We start from the raw sequence: 20,065 nt of genomic DNA on the forward strand, positions 1-20,065 counted from the left end.
TCACTTATCCTTGGGCCGCTCCGCCTCGGGCAGGCTGCTCTGCAGGATCAGGCTGGCGCTGGGCGCGCGGACGAGCGCGGCGGCGAAGAGGCCGATCAGGGCGAGGTTCCCCAGCAGCGCGGCTCCCAGGACGGCGAAGGTGTGCGCGGCGGCGGCGGCGGGCGCGCGCGCGCTCAGCCAGGCCCGGCGCGCGCGCATGTCCCCCAGGACGGCCTCCAGCTGGAAGTGGGTCCCCAGCACCGCGCAGACGTGGAACAGCTGGTGGCTGTGCCCTGCGGAGAGCGGGCGCGCGGGCCTGAGACGCCTGCCGCGCGGGGGCGAGCCCCGCGGGCGGGCGGGCGCGCGCCGAGGCTGGCGGGAGATGGAGTCCGAAACGCTGGGCGGACACGCGGTGCGGGGGGGGCCGGGCCTTTTCGCCATCCCCCCCGTGAAACCGCCCGCGCCGCCTCTGCGCTAGTGCGCCCTCGCTGCCAGGCTGATGGGCTGCAAACAGCAGGACCACTAAGCAGCCCGCGAGTTGGAACGGGAATGGCGGCGCGCTCACGCCAAAAGCCCCGACCGACTGGGGGGAGCGGGGCAGGTGGGGGCGAGACACGGAGGCCCACCGCTCCCCCCCTCGAGTGGGGTTGGCCTGGCGCTCGCAGCTCCTGGGCAGCTCCCTACGGCCAGCAGGGGCAGAGCGAGGGGCGCATGTGCGGAGTGCACGCAGGTTGCAGAATCGGCTTTTGCATTCCACTCCTGCAGAGCTCGGATCTGCGATGGATGGCGCACTGCCATCTTCTCCAGCTGCCCTCGCCTCGAGGGAGGGCCTCTTCCCCAGCTGGCCTTGCTAAGCCGCTCTACATTTGGGAGGGTCCCGCCATAGGCCCCCTTTCCCCCTTGGGGCAGGGACCCCTGTAAAGTTGCAGATAATCACAATTGCTTTAAATCCCGCCGCTGGCCTTGTTCTTGTTCCGTAGGAAAGGGTTTCGGTGGTGCGAGTCTTGATGTGCACCTCATCTGCCGGCCAAGGCGCCATGGAGGAGCCCCTCCTTTGCTGCAGAGTCCCGGGTTCAAAGCCAGGAGAGCGGTTGCTTCCAGGCAGACCGTGTCCACCTCCCTCCCTCCCTCCCTTCCGAGTCCTTTTCTTGGGGAAGGGCCACCCTAGCAGCCTCCTAGGCCAGGCCCCAGTGATGGGGTGGATTGGGCCCACGTCCCGCTCACTTACCGATGAAGTCGAAGCGGCCGGGCGCCAGGCGCTCTGGCAGGTGGGATGCAAAGAGGAAGCCGGTGAGCGCAGCAAAGAAAAGATGGTAGAAATAGCCCGCCACAGAGTCGTTCCAGGCACAGTCCTCGCCAAAGCAAAACAAAAGCTGGAAGGCAAGGAGGAAACGTGAGTCGAGGTCGAGGGGGGAGCCCGTCTTCGGGAAGGGGGCTCGGCCCTGCCTCGTTAGCGCAAGCCCACATTTGTGAGGTGCACTTGCGTGGATGTGTGCCAAGGCCAAGGAGCATCAGCACCGAACGCAGACTTGTCAAAATGCACATGTGCAAGCAAGCGACACGGCAGAACTTCCAGAAGGACTCCGGCACACAAATCCACGGAAGCTGCTGTGGCGTCGGCAGCTCAGCCGCACTGCAGTCTCCGCCTCTCGGCCACCCACAGAATTTCACTCCCCAGCGTGACCGGGGTGTCGGACCCACAGCTAGCCTACCCGGTAGAACAAGGGGATGTTGTCGAAGAGGAACGGGTAGACAAAGGCCGTGGTTCTCAGTATCTTGCTCGTGCTGGGACACTCCAGTTCCAGGAATCTGGAAGCGAAGGGAGAGTTAAAGAAGGTGTAAAGAAGCGCAGGGTGGAGATACAAGGAAAAACAGGCCCAGGTGACTTCCCTCCTGCGCCCACAAAAAATCTGAAAAGCAGCTCTGGAGTGAAACTTGGCACTCCACGCACAGCCGTGAGAGAGCAGGCCAGGGCTGAGTCCAAGGAAACGACTCCAACGGTTCTCGGCCATCCTAGGCACGCGTCCGTAAGAGGAGTATCTGCTGAGCAGGGGGCCTGCGCCTGGCTCAACACGGAGGGCACCCCCAGTCCAGATCGCAGCAAGGCAGCCAAAGGCTGGGCAGGGCAGAAGGCAGATCTGCTCTGCGGGTGATCGGCAGGGGACCTCCAGGGTTTTTTGCCCCCCCCCCCCCCCCCCAGCCTTTAACAAGAGGAAGTCAAATCGCCAGAAAGGTACCCTCTGCCATGGCTGGTCTTGTGCTAATTGTCTCTCCTTGCCTCAGTGGTTCCCATCTGTAAAATGGGAATACTAATAGGTTGCTTTTGCCCAAGCGTGCTGCCAACATGTTTCCGGGTGAGGCTTTTATTGCATTTCCTTCACAGCATTTTATGTGCTGGAGGAGGAAACTGGAGGACCCAGGCACCGGAGGTCCAAGATCTTTTTCCCGTGTTTCTCCTTTACCACTTCTCTCCTTTTTCTCTCTCTGCTATATCCATTACGGAGGGAAACACAGTTCTAGAGTGATGTGTTGGAACAGTTCTGTCGGACTACATTTCCCACCATCCCCAGCCAGGCTAGACAAGTTGACGTCAGAATGCTTTTCATGCCAAGGTTTTGTTTTAAATTATTGCCTGGCCACTTGGAAAGAGCCCAAAGGCAAGGATTCCATCCCGTCTCTTAAATGTGGCTGCTAATCAGCAAAACCCGAATTCCGTCTGGCCTGAGATGGGATCAGACTGTGCGCTCTGGGCGTTCTTTTGGCCTGCAGGTCTGCTTGTGGCATTGGGCAGACTTTTCCAAATGCCTGCACCTATTAGGACACGTCCTTCTCTGAGCAGACCGTCTCGTTGGCGCTTTTCTGGAGTGCTCACGCCGTGGAACCCGGTGACGGGGGTGGGGGGCGCAGATGACGCTTCGAGACTGTGCTGGCCGGACCATGGTGCTGGCACAGCCCCTCTCAGCGGGCCTTGCAGCTGCCAGAACTTTTCTAGTCCCAATCCAGAGATGCAGTTCTTTCCGAGCCGAGAGCCATGGTCCAATCCGTGTGGCTTAGGGCAGCTGGCATCAAACGCGAGCAGTTCGCCTCTCACGTGGCCCCGGCCCGGAAGGGTCCCGGAGCGAGGAGCAAGCGGCGAGGCGGGCGGGACAGGAATCTCTCCAGGGCCAGCGTGAATGAGCACATCCGGTGATGTGGAAGCCCTGGGCGGCGGACTCTTCCAACAGATCCTGCCCGAGGCATTTAAGTGCCTGAAAGTGGGAATAATTCCCTTCCGCGCACTTACAGACTCGCCTTACACTGTCCCTCCTGCTCTGCTACCCTTGGCGAGCACACCGAATCCACTCAGCCCCAACAGCTGCAACGGGAGAAGCACCCGCCAACATGGGGACGGAATTCAAGTTCTCTCCCTCAGTTTTAGCACCTCGCAGGACAAGCTACTTGTTCTGCTAAAGGTGCGGGGGACTTGACAGGAAAGAAAACAGAGGAAAACCCTAAATGCATTTCTGATTTAAATATCCAACATTAAGGATTGCTTTTTTAAAAGCCCGATTCCTATTTTTTAAAATATTTAGCTGGTGCACAAATGTACACACATTCTGAGTGAAGCACAAATAAGCCACGTTTTAACTCTTTTGCCAACGTTTTTGGTTAGAGCTGAAATGAATTTGAGGAAAGGACATGACATTTTTAACTTGCATTTGTAAATTACCCCCATTAGATTTTTGAGCACATGACCAATTCTATGGCTCTGGGGTCTGAACAGGAATAGTGAAGAGAAAGAATAAAGTTAAGTGTCGATATGCTCGGCTGCATTCTAGGCCGGAGGATGTTCAGAGACGGGAGTGGATTCCGGACGAGCAACGGTTCTGCACTTCGGGTCGCTGCGTGTGAATCGGCGCTGAGTGTGGCCCCGTCGCAGCTCTGCCCGCGAGCGACGTCAACATACCGGGAGTAGCAAGAGAGGCTCGTGCAGACGAAAGAGTTGAAGGTGGCCACGGGGACGAAGCAGCGGTGCAGAGGACCGTTCACCCAGCGATCGGGCAGTGCGTAGGCGCTGTATGTGAAGGCGCAGCCTGCAACGTACAAACACACATGCCACCCTGGGGCTTCGCCTCGGCTGTCTCCCCCCGTGTGCCGGCCCAGTTTCTCGGAGGTGCGGATGCCCAGAGGGAAGCCTCGGGAACAGGGGTGATGCCTGGTCGATCAGGCATGGGAATGGAGCCCAACTCTGCTGGGGGTCTTGGGGTGGGGCCTGAGGGACGAAGAGGTGGGGCTGTTAGCGCCATCTCCGGCCAAGCAGAAGGCAGAGACCCCTTGGGAAGGAGGCGCAATTCCTGGGCATCTGGCCGCGTTTCCACACCTGCCGCTGCTGCTGCAGCGTCATCTCCCAGGCAGAATGGCGTGCATCCCTCTGTCCCCGGGACACCCATTCCCAGGGGCTCTGCTGTGCTTTGGTGTCCCTGCTCCCCAAGGACCCCCATTAAGTTCAATGGCGCAGGCCGCATTTGGAGCATGGTGGGGCCACACGCGGCGATGTCCAAGCACAGGGACTGGCCTCGTCCCCCTCCCTTTGTCTCCTGTGTGTCCTTCAGGCCCCTTCCCCGTGTTTTCTTCCATGAAAGCGAACGTGCCATATGTTCACCACGGGGAGAGGGGAGGAGATAAAACTTTGAACTTTAGCAAAAGCATTATCAGTGGGAGAAAAGCCTTTGAAAGCAAGCAGCCCGGCCTCTATCCCCAAAGTCTCATGAGGGACTAAAAGGTATTTCTGTGTACACAGCGACCCTGCATCATGCTGGAGTCCCATTCCTAACTTTATCGTCAACCGCAGAACTTCAGGACCCCTCACAGGTCTGTGCTTGCAGACTGAAGGGGTGCTTTGGACCCGTGCTGTTCTTCGCTGCGTCCCCTGAGCAGCTTGCTGGGAAATGGTCCCTGGCAAGACGGAGCCCTTCAGTGAATGCAGCCTGCCAAGCTCGGGGCAAGCAAAGGGGAGCTTTGCCTCGCTTATAATACTTGTGGAGGAGCAGATCAGCAAGCTCTGCTCTTGACATGGTCCCTGACAGTGAGAATTACGTCTCTGAAAGAGGATGGGAGGGAGAGGAACCTATAAAGCCCTACATGGATTAGGACCTGGATTAGGACCCACCTGTGCCTTAAGATCATCCTTGGAGGGCCTCCTCCGGGAGTCACCTTTAAAGGATGTGAAGAGGATGGCTCCTTGGGGAAGGGCCTTCTCGGTAGTGGCACCTCATTTATGGAATTCCCTCCCCAGAGAAGTGCGCCTGGTGCCAACACTACATGTTCCGGCACCAGGCAGAAACTTCTCTATTCGCTCAGCATTTTACAGTTCAAGCAATACGTTTTTAGTCTCTACGGCCAGGTCTTCATTTTACTTTTGTTCTGGTTCTTGTCTTTCTTTGTTTTTACTGGGATTCTTTATCCATTTGTTTCATTATGTTGCAGATAGTTTTGCTTAGTTTTACTTGTGGTTTCACTGGAATGTTTCCTGGATCGTTACTCTGCTCTTACATCTATGCTTAATATATTATGCTTTGGATTTTACGGAGTGTCGACGGCTCCGAGAGCCAGTAAGGCTGAGGGAATGGTATACCGACTTCTAAATTAATGAATAGGTAAGGATCCCCCGCAAGCGTCAAGCTGCCCTCCTCCCCCTCGCCACCTCCACGCCTTACCCAAACTGTAGAGGCTGAGAGCCCCGTAGTCCAAGAAGTAGCAGACGTGCCGGGCGAGCGGCGACATGGTGCTGAAGGTGTGGGCGCAGCTGGACGTGAAGGGGTAGAGGCAGACGAGGCCCATGTAGGCCACGAAGGGCCAGCTGTAGGCGTCCGACCAGAAGTCCAGGCTGGCGGAGAGGGCCAGGAAGCGCCACAGGAAGTACCTGCAGGGGCGAGCACCGAGGAGAGGGGGCCGCCTCTTAGTGCTCCCTGCACCGGGCGTTGCGGCACCGGCTCTGCTTCGAGCATCGGATCCCGACTGCCCCCAGGTTCTGCCTGGCGGGAGTAGCTTGGAAACCCCCCATTTTGGGCCTTGCACTTTCAGCTTCCCCGGTTGCCGAAAGGTGGCCCCGCTTCCCGAGAGCTTCGCCTAGCTGTGTGCCAGCATTCAAAATTCTCCCCTTACGGCTCTGCCTGGGGATGGGAGAGGTTCGTTCAGTTCAAATTGCAATGCAGCGCATCTCATTTTGCACTTTCAGCAGCGTGTGACGTGAAACTCGGTTATCCCTCAAAATTCACATTCATCGGAATTTTGGAATTGTGCTCAAGATGTGCGCAGGCGTGTTTATATTAAGGGAAGGTGCACATGAAAGCACATCTATCTGTGAAAATAGTCAAGGCATGAGTAAAATTGCTTGCAAAAATGGAAATACTTGGTAAATTTCTGTAAGAAAATGTATATATTAGGAGAAATGCACACCAACGTGTGAATGTTCTTGTGAATTTTACAGGATGGAACAAACATAAGATTGGAGAAATTATCCAAGTTTGGAACAAACCAAACTTAAGCTGCCTCAAATGCCATTTTTCATGGTGGAAAGGAGGGACACATGTCAAATCAAATACACCAATAAAAATCAGTTTGGAAAAATGAGAAACAGAAAAACCCCAAATGGACACCTCTGGCTGGTCTTAACACATGCCCAAATCCAGGGGGTCATTCCTGACCTGACAATCTTTGCTGCCATTCACCAAGCTCCACAACGTTAAAAAAGTGTCATTCCCAACCAGCAAGAAATTTGAAATTCCTCAGTGAGGACACAATCCTGCGCACGTTTCGGGAGAAAAAAGCCCGACTCCCAGACTGTGCCCTTCGGCTTCTTAACCTGGAGCCTGCGGTTTTGCTGCACCCCCAGACAACTCGGGGATGGCCCTTTGCGCCAGAGTGGATTTTCACGCTGTATCTTCAGACCCGGGAGAAATGCGGGCAAGTCAATTGCGCCCGCTCCGTGGTGACTGGCCACGAAATTTCCCGGGGAAAAAACTAACCCACTATTTGGACGGAGCAGAAATGTGTTTGCTTCCCAGGATGATGCGACTTTTCCCAGTTTCATACTTCTGAGCCACATTGTGCCCGGAGACTCAGCTATCCTTCAAAATTTGCGTATCTCCTTTCCAACAGAAATGTCTGAGTAAAAATGCAGGTATTACGGAAAATAATATTAACAACAGAGGTCCTATGCATTTAGACAGAAACGAGTTGCACAGCTGAGAGTTTCGGGACTGTTCCCTGTCTCAGATGCATAGGCTTGTACCTTAAAAATAAATGATTTTAGGAAAATGGTACCAAAATATCTGTATATTCGGGGAAATGCATACAAAAATTCATGTATTAGGACAAATGTACACGGAAATGCTTACAGACAAAACCAATGATTAAAAACACATTCTCAAAGCTCAGGATGGACTGAACTAGAGAAAAGAGAAATTCTCAGACTTTGACATAAAGTCAAGTCTAGAAAAATGAGACCCGGAGAGAAACTGAATCAGAAAAATCTCCACTGCTCTGGGCTCCTCTTAAGTAAATGAAGACCTCCTGGCAGGAATTCAGGTGAGTTGACTTTGCAGTCCAGATGGTCCAGGTATTCAGGGCATTCACATTTTAAAAATACTAATTAATTAAAAGGCAAACAAGGAACCAACTACAAAGTTATTAAACTGTCGGCCCTATTTTAAATTGTTCCCTTAATATACCAACTTTCAAGTGTAGATGATGGATCGAGGCCCACTTCATTCCTTCAGGGAAGGAATAGGGAACCTCCAGGCCCGGGGACCGAGTCCACGCCGCCAGGGGTCCCCAGACAATTTCATTTTAGCAGCCCCTCGAAGTTATGAGCTCTACTTGGCGTCATGCTTTTACAATCTGGGCCCCAGATTTTGGGGGGCTTCCCCAAAAACACTAATTCCGGGGGGCTTCCCCAGATGGCCATTGTCTTCCCCCTGCCCATGGCTTCCCCCACTTTGCCAGCTCTCCATCCTTTGCTGGTTTTCTGGCCCCTCACAGTTCTTGCCCCACTCTGAAAAGCTGGAATAACCCCTTTCCCAAGAAATAGAAACAGAGTGAGTCAGAAGGGGTTTCCCGGGTCATCTAGTCTGACCCCGGCTCTGCTCACAGCATGCCCACCGTGTGCAACAGCCCCCCTGAAAAGCTGAAATAACCCCTTTCAGCCTCGCCCACCAGCATGCGGTCCCCAAGAGCTTCTCCGGCACTGAATTCGGCCCCTGCTTTCGGATCCCTGCAGGCCAATGAAGTTGGGATGCAGGGAACAACCTGGGAAAGGAGAAGCAGAGCCAAGGTGCCCACAGCACCAGAGCCCCCCAGCACGGACCGGGAGGGGCCACGGACTTACCACGTAGGGAGGAAATGTGTCCAGATGTTTATGGTTTCGTTGTTCAGCTGGAAGGAGCTGAGGACGCAATCCAAGGCGGAGCTTTTGGGGTGACGGTAGCCTGAGATGATCCCGTCTTCCCAGAAGACCTACAAGACAGGAGCATTTGCCCAGGATGACTCTAAGAAAGCGACTGAACGCGTGTTCAGGCAGAAAGACGGGCCTGCAGTTCCCTAAGCATCCATGCGCTTGCACCTGAAGTTGAGAAAACTGTAGGGTCCGGCAGCACCTTTAGGCAAACACAGAGCCTGCCTGGACACTTCAGCTCACTCCTCAGGCACAACGTTCTCCCTATTGTACAAAGAAGTTTGATTTTTTAAAAACCAACAACTGACAGGCCAGACCCCCACAAGGGTGGTTCCAGCAACCGCGACCTGGAATTGCACATCCTGCATAATTATAATTGCAAGTCCAGTTTATTATTAGAAAAAGGGCCTTCTCCAGCATTGCACCCCATCTTCAGAAGTCTCTTGCAAAAGAGGTGCAGCTGGCACCCTCGTTACCCGTTTTGCCACCAAGGAAAGACCTGTTTGTTTAGTGCCTGTTCTTGGGATCATGCGTTCACTTGCTTTTTGCTCCTGGCTTATATTGTCGTTTATTATCCTGTTTTCGCCCTTTGCATTGTTTGGATTTTGTATGGTTTTAGATGGCTCTGGTTTATTTTATTATAGTTACGTTGTGTTGTGGCTTCTTGTGAGCCACCCGGAGATCCCTTGGGGGATGGGGCAGCATACAAATGCAATCAATGAATCGATCGATTGATCGAGAAAAGGATGGGCAGACGGACGGGCAGACGGACGGATGAGTGCTGGCTGCTGGCTTCCACAATACAGGTATTGTTTCAGTATGTGCAGCAGAATGCACACCTCTGCGGTGGCGCCTCGACTATGGAATGCGCTCCCTAGAGAGGTCCGCCTGGCGCTGTCATTATATGCTTTTCGGCGCCAGGTCAAGACCTTTTTATTCGATCAATATTTTAATACATTTTAACTGCGAGATGATTTATTTATATTTTATATGATGTTCAGCCAGCGTGGAATAGTTAACTTATTCTATTTTGAAATGATATTGCAAGCTGTCCAGAGACGGAAGTAATGGACGGCATACAGACTTGATAAATTAATAAATAATAAAAATGCCTCTGCTACGGAATCCAGTGTTCTGGCTTTCCAGTGATGTGCTTCCCTGGTTCTGGTCATGGGTCAGGAGCTGTGAAGGAAATTCCCCCAGCGCGATCCGCGGCTTGGCCGTGTTTGGGGGGTGCTGCTCTTCCCCAAAGGCACCTCTGGGATCCCCCACAGCCGAGAGGCACAGAAGGTTTTTGCCCGTGTCCTCAGCCTTTTATTTCTTTGCGCTTCCTATTTGCGGTCGCATTACTGCATGCGTAGCTCTCCTGCGAGGAACCCAAAGGGGCTTCCAAGGGTCCCTCCTCCCCACTTTATCCCCACAGCAACAATCCTGTGAGCTGGGGAGGCTGAGCCCCCAGAGGGCCAAAGTCACCCGTGAGCTGCATGGCCGAGCGGGGACTGGAACTGGGGCTCCTGAGCCCCCCCCCCAGTGCTCTGACCCCCGCGTCTCACGGCCTCCATGTTTGTGTCCCATCTGGTCAGACACTCAGGGCACTCATTCTGTCTCACAACCATTTTGGGAGGTGGGAGAGGCCAGGGAGGGGCTCCGCACGGCTGCCTGGGGAGGAGTTGGGGGTTCTCCCCAGTCAAAATCCGGCACACGCATTGCAAGACCAGACTGGCCCCTCAGAACATGCCACAAGCGACGTGGATCCCGTGTCATTTACTCTCAGGCAAGCCTGTGCAGTCCCGATTCAACTCGGGAATTGCAATGGGAAGCGAGAACTGAGCCGAGAATTTCAGATGCTCTAGAGGTCATCCTGGGAGCAGAGTTGGTGAGCTTTGCCTCCCAGCCGCGTTGGCCCCACACCTGAGGCCAGGAGGACTTCCGGAGCACCGTTCGAGCTCGGGACAAAGGGGACCCGGGGGGGGGGAGAGGCAGAGGAAGCTGCTCAGGCTTGACCTGCCCCTTGGGGCGCCCTGGACAGGCAGGGCTCCTGCAGTGCAGCCTCGCTTGGCGCTTTCCTGGCACTATTCCGCCCGCCTTGCTGTCCCGAGAAAAGCGACACCACGACTTTTGCTAAGGAACCGACTTCGGCAGCCCTGGCCACGGCACAGAGCTTTGGCAGAACCCATGTTCCCCAGCAACTGGCACACCAAGGCCACATGTCACCAGGACTAGTCGCGCGGAGAGCATCACCCTCTGCGAGTTGGTCTTGTGGCTCCTCTCCCTCTCTCTTCTCACCTCCTCAGTCCCCAGAGTTGTAGCCTTTCCACAGAGCAGAGTCAGAGAACCCCCAAATCTTTGGGCTGCCTTTTTCTGCCCTTTTCCCGACTCTACAACCCCCTCCCTGTTTTGGTACAGTGACCAAAAACCTACACAACACTCCAGGCAAGGTGTGCCGTCGTGGCGGGCTTCTTTCCAGTGCCTTTCCTAATTGCACCTAACTTGGGGTCAGGTTTTTCCCGGCTGCGGCATTTCGGGGTGACCTGTGCATGAAGGGGCCCGTCACACCCCTGCACCCTCTTCTGGGGTCACTCACCGCCAGCGCGGGACTCATCATCATGAAATTGCGCCCCAGCGTGGAAGGACGGCAGTGGTACACTCACGCGAGGTACTTGGTGGACCCGGAAGAGCCGAGGCAGTTTTATCGTCAGCATCTCCAGTCGCTCTGGGCTGCCCCTCTCACGGCGAGGTCTCAGCGGCACCTCTGCTCCTCCGGGTGCGTGCGGCTGCGGCTGGCGGAGATCCACAGCCCCCTCCTCCAGGAAGCGCGGAGAAGCCTCACCATTTGTGCCCTGAAATGAGACAGAGGAGGAGAGGGTTTGCTGCGAGAAGACACGCAAGAGACCGGCCCGTCCCGTCCCGGCCCGTCCCGGCGTCCAGGCTTGGGCAAGTCAACACAAGCTGGAATGAACTACTCATGAGCCAGGAAGAGGGTCTGAGGAACAGAAAACTCAAGGGAGCATCGCCGCTGGATTTCTATCTCGCCACAAGCTGGGCAGCAACCCTGTAAGGTAGGCCGACAACCTCACTCGTGTATTGCCTGGGGAAGACAGATGGCGAAGAGCCCTGTGATCGCTGCTGATCCACGCATGAGGGTTCATCCACTCCTCTCTTAGCTCTGTCTTCTTTGGCAGGTGGCTCCTGGGAGAGACGTGGCAAAGCCTCTTGAGCATCGGTGCGTCCTCTCCTCCCTCCCGCAGCGCCTCGCTAACAGCCCAGGGCCTTCTGAGACGCAGGAAGCATGCAAATCAGGCCTTACTTTTGCTGCACCACCTTTCGTCCCTGGGGGGGGGGGGGTGTTTTCCTGGCCTTTGTGCAACCCCCCCTTTCTAAAGGGCCTTTGCTGTTGCGAGTGGCAATTTATGCTAGAGTCTGCTGAGGCCTTGTGCGGGGGGGGGGGGGGGTCTGGCTCCCCCTTGCTTTCTGCCCCACTGAAATGAGGGCCCTGGGGGGAGTTTGGCCCGGGGGCGCACAAGCTCTGCACCCCCACCCTACTCTCTGCCGTGCAGGGCTCCCCTCCCCCAATGCACTGGCCGGGGAGACACTCTGCACCTGCTCATGGGCCACGCCATCTATCCCGGCTTCCGGTACTCCAAAGCTTTCTGACGCCAAAAGCAGCTGTGCAGCAGGGAAGCCTGGCTGGGCTCTGGGGGGCATCCGTCCACGAGGGCACAGGCGTGCAAGAGAATCCGCAGGTGCCAAATCGCAGGAGCGGAGAAGCCCGACCAGAGGCCGTGCCCCCCCCAGGAAGCATGAAGCCGCCCGTCCCACCCAGTGGGGCCCCGAGGGTGGGCACGGAAGGCGGGTTCCTCCTTGGCCTTCGTGTCCCAGGTTCCAGATCAGAGGCTGCATTAAGATGCCGACTAAAGAACTTGCTTAAGTGGAGACCCTCAAATGCGCTGCCCCGAGTTTCCCCTCGGCACCCCTCGTTCCCTTGTCCACCCCTCCTTGGGTAGCTTCCTGGCTCTCCTAAAAGGCTGGCGTGACCTTCTGGAGTTGTATGATGTACGGCCCAAAACATATTTCAGGAAGTGCAGCTTGCAGAAAAGCCGGTTGTAATCCGTGCCACGGTATCTGTGCACCGCGGGCCCCCGGCATCGGCCGCAGAGGCTCCATCCAGAGCTGCTGGAGCCGGAGAACAGCCAGGAGAGACACTTTGGCTGGGCAGGGGCAGGATAAAAATCCAGTAAAGAAACAAATACCCATCCCAAGGGCAAGGAAAGGTTCCGGCAGCCAGCGCAATCAGAAAAGGCGACAGAAGCTGGCAAACGGACGCTTGGCCGTTCTGCCTATCAGCAACGGGCAACAAGTCTCTGCCCCAAGTAGCTTACGAGATGTGGGGGTCCGAAAGCACATGGAGAGGCAGGGACAGAAGTGCTCTGTGGGACCCTTCCCGACCACTCCTTCCGGTTTTTCTGTTCACGTCAACCAAGGGCTGGCGCACAGAGGGAAGAGTATCTCCCCACCCTTGTTTTTCCCGAAAGGAGAAATCAAGTGGTTTTTTGTCTTGTCACACAAGGCCTCCATTGACAGCTGCTGGCCTTGACTGTCATCTGCCCACGGAGCGGTCAGAGCAACGGAGGCACTCTGCACGCGTGCGCAGGGCAACCGGGGACCCCTCCCTGCAGCGAAGCGGGATGGACGGGTGGGAGGAAACGGCGGTGGCCGCATCCCATCCCGAGGGCCCCCCCTTTACCTCCCCCCCCCGAGTTCCTCGCTCTTTTGCAGCCTGGCCAGCAAGGGGCACCTCGGCCGCCCCGCTGCCCAACTGCAAAACCAAACCGGGAGGGGGCGGGATTCTTGGAGAATAAAGTCACTGCTGCGAGGGCTCCAGAAGGAGTTTGGCACGCAAGCACATGGGTGGGGCACTGCAGGGAATGCTCTGCTGCCCCCACAGACCGTCCCCCCTGATGTGTGGGGCAGAGGAGGACTGGGGCGGCGTGAGCTTAGTGTGGCAAATCTGCCAGGAGACTGACTGGCACGTCATGCCAATCGGAGGACGGAGTGGAAAGCTGCCTGCTCTAGACCCCCGCCTTGACACAGCGAGAGCCATGCCGCCAGCCTACCTCGCAGGGTTGTTGGAGGGGCCCCCGAGATGCATGCACGCGGCTTTGAATGCGCTGCTGGCACGGTGCAGCCCCATCCAGCTACGCCCCCCGCTCTTCAAGAGCTCCGGCTATTCCACACCCGCAACCACTAGGAGAGGCCGGCCGGGCCAAGCTCACGCAGCAAGTTTCCCTGGCGAGTTGAGATTGGAAGCCCGGGATGCCCCCCTCCAGTCGGGCCCTCTCACCTGGTCTTCTCCAAGCCAACGCCTTCCAGATGTGCTGGACTACAACTCCCATCATCCACATTAAGGGGATGATGGGGGCAGGGGTCCAACATCTCTGGAAGGAACTGGGTTGGGGGACTCTGCTGCAGCCATTACACCACACACTGAAAAAATGACGTCGTTTTCGTCATCTCCGGGTGCTGCAGAGAGGAAGAAGACAGCTAGAACGTGGCATTTCTCGGAGAATTGGGCGTTCTGCAATTTCCCGTTTACCTTAAGCGACAAAGGTGAATTTGCCACATGGCAAGAGAGAGCAAGTCCTCCCGAAAGGCCCTGCAGGAATTCCCGTGCATTGGAACCACCACAGACCAGCTGCATTTCCTTTCCCCCACAAGTTCTCTCAGATGCTCCTTTAAGTGAGTGCAAATTTTAACTTGCCGATACGATTTCGGTAACATTTTATCTGCCCTCGAGCATCTCCAACACCGGAAGAAGGACATGGCTACCGGACCCCTCTTAAACCATGGCCATCCGCAAGATACACGCCCCCCTCCACTCCTTGCCGCTCAGAGCCAGCCTGGACCCAATCCCATAATCAGCCAGGCCATGCCTGCTCTTCAGTAACTGCAGGTGCACAGGCTGATCTGGATCGGGAGCCTCGAACCGCTCCTTGCCCATCTCGGCCGCAGTCCAGCGTCCGGCCCACGTGGCGCGGCTGCAGCGTAAAAGGAGCCGGCCCTCTGCAGACCTTCCGGGAAAGCAAAGAGCCGCTCGGTCAGGGGAGGCAATCAAAGCAGAAGACGAGCCCGGCCGGTCCATCGTTCTGCCTACGCAGCGAGCCAGAAGGGCCTCCCGGGCCATCCAGTCTGACCCCCGGCTCCAGCCGACTCCACTCACGACATGCCCACCATGTGGACGTCCAGCCTGTCCTTGAACACCCGCACCGATGGGGCCTCAACAACCTCCCGTGGAAGCCCATTCCACACCCTCAGGGTCCCGACTGTCAGGAAGTGCTTCCTGGCATCCAAACTGAACCTTGGCTCCCTGAGCTTGGCTCCGTTGGGGCATGTCCTGCCTTCCTCTGCAGGGGAGAACAGGTCTCTCCCCACCTCCATGTGACACCCCCTCACATACCTGTATGTCGCCAACAGATCCCCTCTGAGTCTCCTCCAGGCTGAAGAGGCCCAGTTCCCTCAGTCTCGCCTCATACGGCTTCCCCTGCAAACCGGCCACCAACCTTGTGGCCCTACGCTGCACTGACTCCAACCTGGCTATATCCTTCCTGTAATGAGAGGCCCAAAACTGAGCACAATACTCCAATTGCGGGTGCACCAGAGTCATATAGAGTGGTAGTAATCCCTCTCTCGATCTAGAAGCCACGCTTCTGGCTATGCAACCAAGGGTGGCGTTCGCCCTCTTGACCACCGCATCACACGGCTGGCTCATGTTCAGCCTGCAGTCGACCAGCACCCCGAGGTCCCTTTCGCAAGGGCTGCTCTCCAGCCACTTAGTGTTTAGGGGCTGCTGGAGTCCTCAGAATCGCAGGCCGGAGGTTGGGGACTGGGCTCCAACTGCTTTCCGGATCCTCTCCTTGCCTTCACAACCACCACAGAAAGAACCACTTTCAGTGCTACGCTGAGGTTGGAGAACTGACCTCGGAGAAGGGGGTAAAGGGGATGCTTGGGGAGTTGTGGTGGGAGGAGACCAGGAGCTGCCAGAATCCAAGTTGTCTGGCGGGTTCTCCAGTCTCCCTCCCTCCTCTGAAGCCCCACTGGCAGAAGGCCAAAAGTGGCCGCCTGGCTCCGTCCAGAGTGGGATGACGACTTCCCTCGCTCGCTTCTGTTGCTCAGCAGAGGCTGCTCGTAAGGCCTTGAGTTTGGAGGCTCCCAGAGTGCAAAGCCCCGGACTGCACCCTAATTGCCAGGTCCAGACCACGCTGTCCAAAAGGACTGTGCATTGGAACAAGGAACGATACACTGTTGGCGGGGAAGCTCGTTCCCTCCCCTGGGCAGCTGCGGTGAAGACAGACACCGATTTGAGAGAGCAGAAAGTCGGACATAGAAACACAGAACCCAAGCAATTCAGAAGGGTCTCCCGGGCCATCTAGTCTGACCTCCGGCACCAGCCGGCTCCGCTCACGACATGCCCACCATGTGGACGTCCAGCCTTTCCTTGAAGACCCTCACCGATGGGGCCTCAACAACCTCCCGTGGAAGCCCATTCCACACCCTCGGGGTCCTACCTGTCAGGAAGTGCTTCCTGGCATCCACAGGAGAGCAGGACCACTCTATCAAAAAAAGCCCAGTGCTGCATTGCTGCCTGTCTGAGACATCTAACTTCTCCAGAGCTGAAAAAGGCAGCTGAAATGTACAGAAAGCTCATCATTCTATATTAAAAACTCAGAGGAACAACGTGTTTTTCTGAAGAATTGCTCTGGGGAATAAGGACAAGGAGATCTTTTGGCAAAAGGATGCTGCTATAAAAGAGGCTGCTTTGTTTAGTATTGTTTAATATTTCTGTTCCACTTTTCAGTAAAAGTAACCAAAGCAGCATTTTTTTTAAAGAAAAGCAACAGGGGCAAAATAGAAACAAAGGTAAAAACGAACCAGTTGCAAGAATTAAATGCATCAATGTCGCACATTCATGCCAATTCAGGAACCGCGATTCTACTTGATGTGGGAAAATGGTGCCGCTCACCAGGGCGAGGAGGATGGAGCCCGGCGCGAAGGCCAGCCAAACGCCAGGCCTTTTCACTCTCCGTGCGGAGGGTCTTGCAGCCAGGCTGCTCCTCAAACCAGAGCTACCCACAAACCTATCTCAGCGTCTCCCGCAGAGGTTCAGAGAGCAGGAGACAGGCTGCTGGTCTCCACCTGAGCCATTTTATGTCCCTGCAAAGGCCACATCCTCTGGGGTGCCAGGAAAACCATTTCTGCAACAAGCCTGACTTTCAGCGACAAACCTCTTCGGTGCTGGGAAAAGGTCAGATTTAGATTGTTCGCAAGCTCAGCACGACCCTTTCGACACTCAGGTACACAAAGTGTCAGATCTGGTTTCCAAACACCATTGTGTGCATGCTTTTTTTAAAACCTGCTTTTGTCTTGTCGCAGCGAAATCCAGCAGCGGGGCTGGGCCAAGACCGCATCTGCCCTCTTCACCGGGGGGGGTGGGGGGAGGGCGCCTCTCCCCAGGAATCAAGCAGCAGGCGCACCCTGGTGTAACCTTGCCCCCCTTGAGTCCCCCAACCCAGCACACACTTTGGGGGTCCCCTGCAGGAGTCTAGCTCTGGAGAGGGCGAGGCATCACTGAGCCCACGCTGGCACCAGTTACGCTGGTGGGCCAATGCCCTGCCCCAGTATTCTTCTTCCAAGACAGGGCCCTGCCACGATCTCAGGGTGGGAGTGCCCCCCCTTGTTACACGCCCCCCCCCCCCAGCCTGGTCAGCTCAGAGGCATCCTGGCACTTCAGTATCTCGCAAGCTCCAGGAATCCATCTGATCTGCACTGATCCCCGTCTCTCCTTGCCTGATCCCAGCAGCCCTGGGATGAGCCTCGCCCCCCCCCTCAAATTCACCCCACGACTCTCGCCTGCCCCCAAACCCTCCACTCCTGGCAGGAGAGAAAAGCGGGCGCTTGCACTCACATCTTTGCCACGGGAAAGCTTTCAAGGTGCCAGTGCAGGCCAGGAAAGCTGTCCTCCTTATCGCAGCTTTGCCGGCTCTCCCCCGGTAAACCTCTGCCTGCATTTAGAGATTGCCTGCATTCAAAGGTACTTAAGGGGCATTAGCTCATAAAGCCAAACACTTTCCTTGTGAGGCAGCCACCAACTCAGCCCGCCATCCGTCCGAGCCTCAGCTTGGCTTCCAGGACTTGGACAAAGTCCAGCTACCAGAATCTGGGCGCAGTTTGCTTGGATTTGTAGCCTGATTCCAAGCACTCACAGACACCGTGGCCACCGGACAGGGGCCCCCAAGCCAAGCACCGAGTGCTCCCCTTGCTGCTGTCTACGAATGGCACGGATGGGGTGGGGGGGGGGCAGAAAGACCTCCTCAGTCCTCAGTCACCATTCCGTCCCTCCTGCTGCTGAATGGGAGCCCACCTTCCCTTTCTAGCCGACCACACAGAGTGCGAACAGGCAGTGGACGGAGGCATTGCAAAACAGGCAGCCACCGCACCGGGCGCTTGCCGCCGGGCTCTCCGCTGGGCTGGGGCCCGAGTGCCGGCCCTGGAGCCTCCATGAGCACAAAAGGCAGCACCTTGCTTTGTCCCGGCTCTTGCTTCCGGCTCCCTGCAGAAGCCAGCCCGTGTCGGAGGACTGGGCGCTGATTTCAGGCAGACGCGATTCAGGCGGTGATGCTCAGTCCTTCGTAAGGCCAGGACTGTTTTGCTGGATCTTGGGCAGGCGAGCGTGGCTGTGGCTCCCATGGTCTCAGCATTCACACACGTTTTCTGCAACCTGGAGTTCATTCCGATACTCGTGGCTAATACCCATTAATGGATCTGTCCCGAGGGTCCGTCATCTCGTCCCCTCCACACACCGCGAACGGCTGCTAGTTCCAGCCAGCGGCTGCCACCTGCGGCCATCGCCACGTGCAAACCCACCTGGCCGTCGTGCAAGGGGGGCCTCTGCTTGCTTTTCTGGGCTGGGCAGGGGAGGGCAAGGGGGGGATTTGCTCACACTTTTCCACAGCATTCATTTTATAACACCTTCTCCAAACTGCAGCTTCCTCCTCTTCCGGAAACCACTCTAGTGCCCTGATAATTTGGGGTTTTCTACCCCCTTTTCTAGCTCCTTGGCATCCCTTTTTGAGATGGGGCTGTTTGGACCATCCAGAGCATTGTTTGAAATAACACCAGCTGAGGTTTCTAATGCCGAGATGGGAGACATCTACTTTTAGCTGCAGTAAATAAAAAGGCGGTAGTTTAGTTTAATGTCTCATTGACTGACCTACCTAAAACCTCCCCCAAGGGGGGTCTTTAAAATATGGCACCAGTGGACACCGCAGATGCTTCGTCCGCCCCTTCCGTGTGCCGGAGACGGCCTGCTCACGGGCATGAAAACCTTGTCCATCTTATAAAGAAAAACGTTACAAACATTTTATCCTGTTTTAGAGCTGAGAGAACTGAGGCTCTCTGTTAGCAACAGGATGCCGGATCGTGAAGCGACATCGCAAACGGCTGGATGTTTTCCTCCTTGTCCTCATCGCTAAGGAAAACATGGCTGGATCGGGCCCAAATCCCAGCCGATGCCACGGGTGCTGGGAGCCGACACAGACAGCACACACAAAGCGCTTCAGCTGCTTCTTGAAAATCTTCTGCCAGCAGCTCCAAAGTTCATCCTAGGAAAGCTCAGGAAGGAAAGGACGAAAGAAACCCACCCGCAAGAGAAAAGGGCAACACACGGACGAGAAGAAGAGGGCAACTGTTTGCTTCCAGAGCCATTACCTGCTGCAGATGGTGGGACGGGGGGATCCGCCGGCCCCCTCCTCAAGGGCTACCCTGCCACCGTCTCCATGTGGGTCACGGCGCTGCTCGGCCTGCAGGCTTGGCTTCAAGTTAGCTCCGCGTTTGTGTTTTCCCCCGAATTTTTTTGCTCTTCTCCTAAGCTACATTCCTCGCCAGGCTGGTGGAGAAGTGCCAAGTCACCTCCCGTTGGCTGGGGCTGATGGGCGGAAGGGGAAGAAACGGGCCTCTCTTCGCAGAAGCCACAAGTGCAATAAAGAGGACTCTTTGAAGCTCGAAATTACTCATTATTCCTCCTCCCCAGACCTCCCCACACATATCTTTTTAATAGTCCATCAGCAGTGGTGGTGGTGAAGGAAAGAGCGGTGCTCACAGATTCCTTCCTCGAGGGCCTTTTGGGTGGGCGAGGGGAGTGCACATCCTGCACAGAGTAGTTTGGAATTAGCTGGCCGCACGACGACCCCGAAAAGCCGGAATGGACATTTCTTCCTGCAGTCGCAAGCTTTCTGCTTGAAAAATTGGAACCCGAGGAGCCATTTCCAAAGGAATCTTCCTGATGCAATCAAGAGTGGCCAAACACTCGTGCGAAAGCCTGGCTGAAGAACTGGCGGGTGCTTTCAACCAATATTTTTCAGGCAGCGCTAACCCTGATGCCACGCACACACGCAGCTCTCGAAACCTCAGGGCGCTGGCATGTGGTCCGCACTCGAGGAAAATGCCCAGGCACCACTAAAACAGTGCGCCTGGGTGGTGACCGTTGCATCTCTGGGGGCGGGCTGGCACCAGACACAAAGATACAAGGCCAGAGCGCCAGCCTCTGGCCACAGGAGGGAGCATCCCATGGAGCCTAGATGGGGCCCGAGGGGCCACGGG

The 20,065-nt window shown here is 56.2% G+C and overlaps 1 protein-coding gene across 1 annotated transcript; it reads right to left on the reverse strand.

Moving 5' to 3' along the window:
* On the reverse strand, positions 1-19,837 carry PAQR6 (progestin and adipoQ receptor family member 6). Its single transcript, XM_044449329.1, has 8 exons — positions 19,175-19,837; positions 11,065-11,253; positions 8,348-8,475; positions 5,676-5,881; positions 3,926-4,052; positions 1,692-1,788; positions 1,208-1,352; positions 1-272 (listed from the first exon to the last, which is right to left on the reverse strand). Exons 2-8 carry the CDS (start codon positions 11,113-11,115, stop codon positions 1-3), a joined length of 1,026 nt encoding a protein of 341 aa, XP_044305264.1. The 5' UTR covers positions 11,116-11,253; positions 19,175-19,837.
* Between the last annotated feature and the right edge of the window lie 228 nt (positions 19,838-20,065).

Source organism: Varanus komodoensis, unplaced genomic scaffold (genome assembly GCF_004798865.1).
Source record: "Varanus komodoensis strain SLA01 unplaced genomic scaffold, ASM479886v1 scaffold57, whole genome shotgun sequence".
Lineage (NCBI taxonomy): Eukaryota > Metazoa > Chordata > Lepidosauria > Squamata > Varanidae > Varanus > Varanus komodoensis.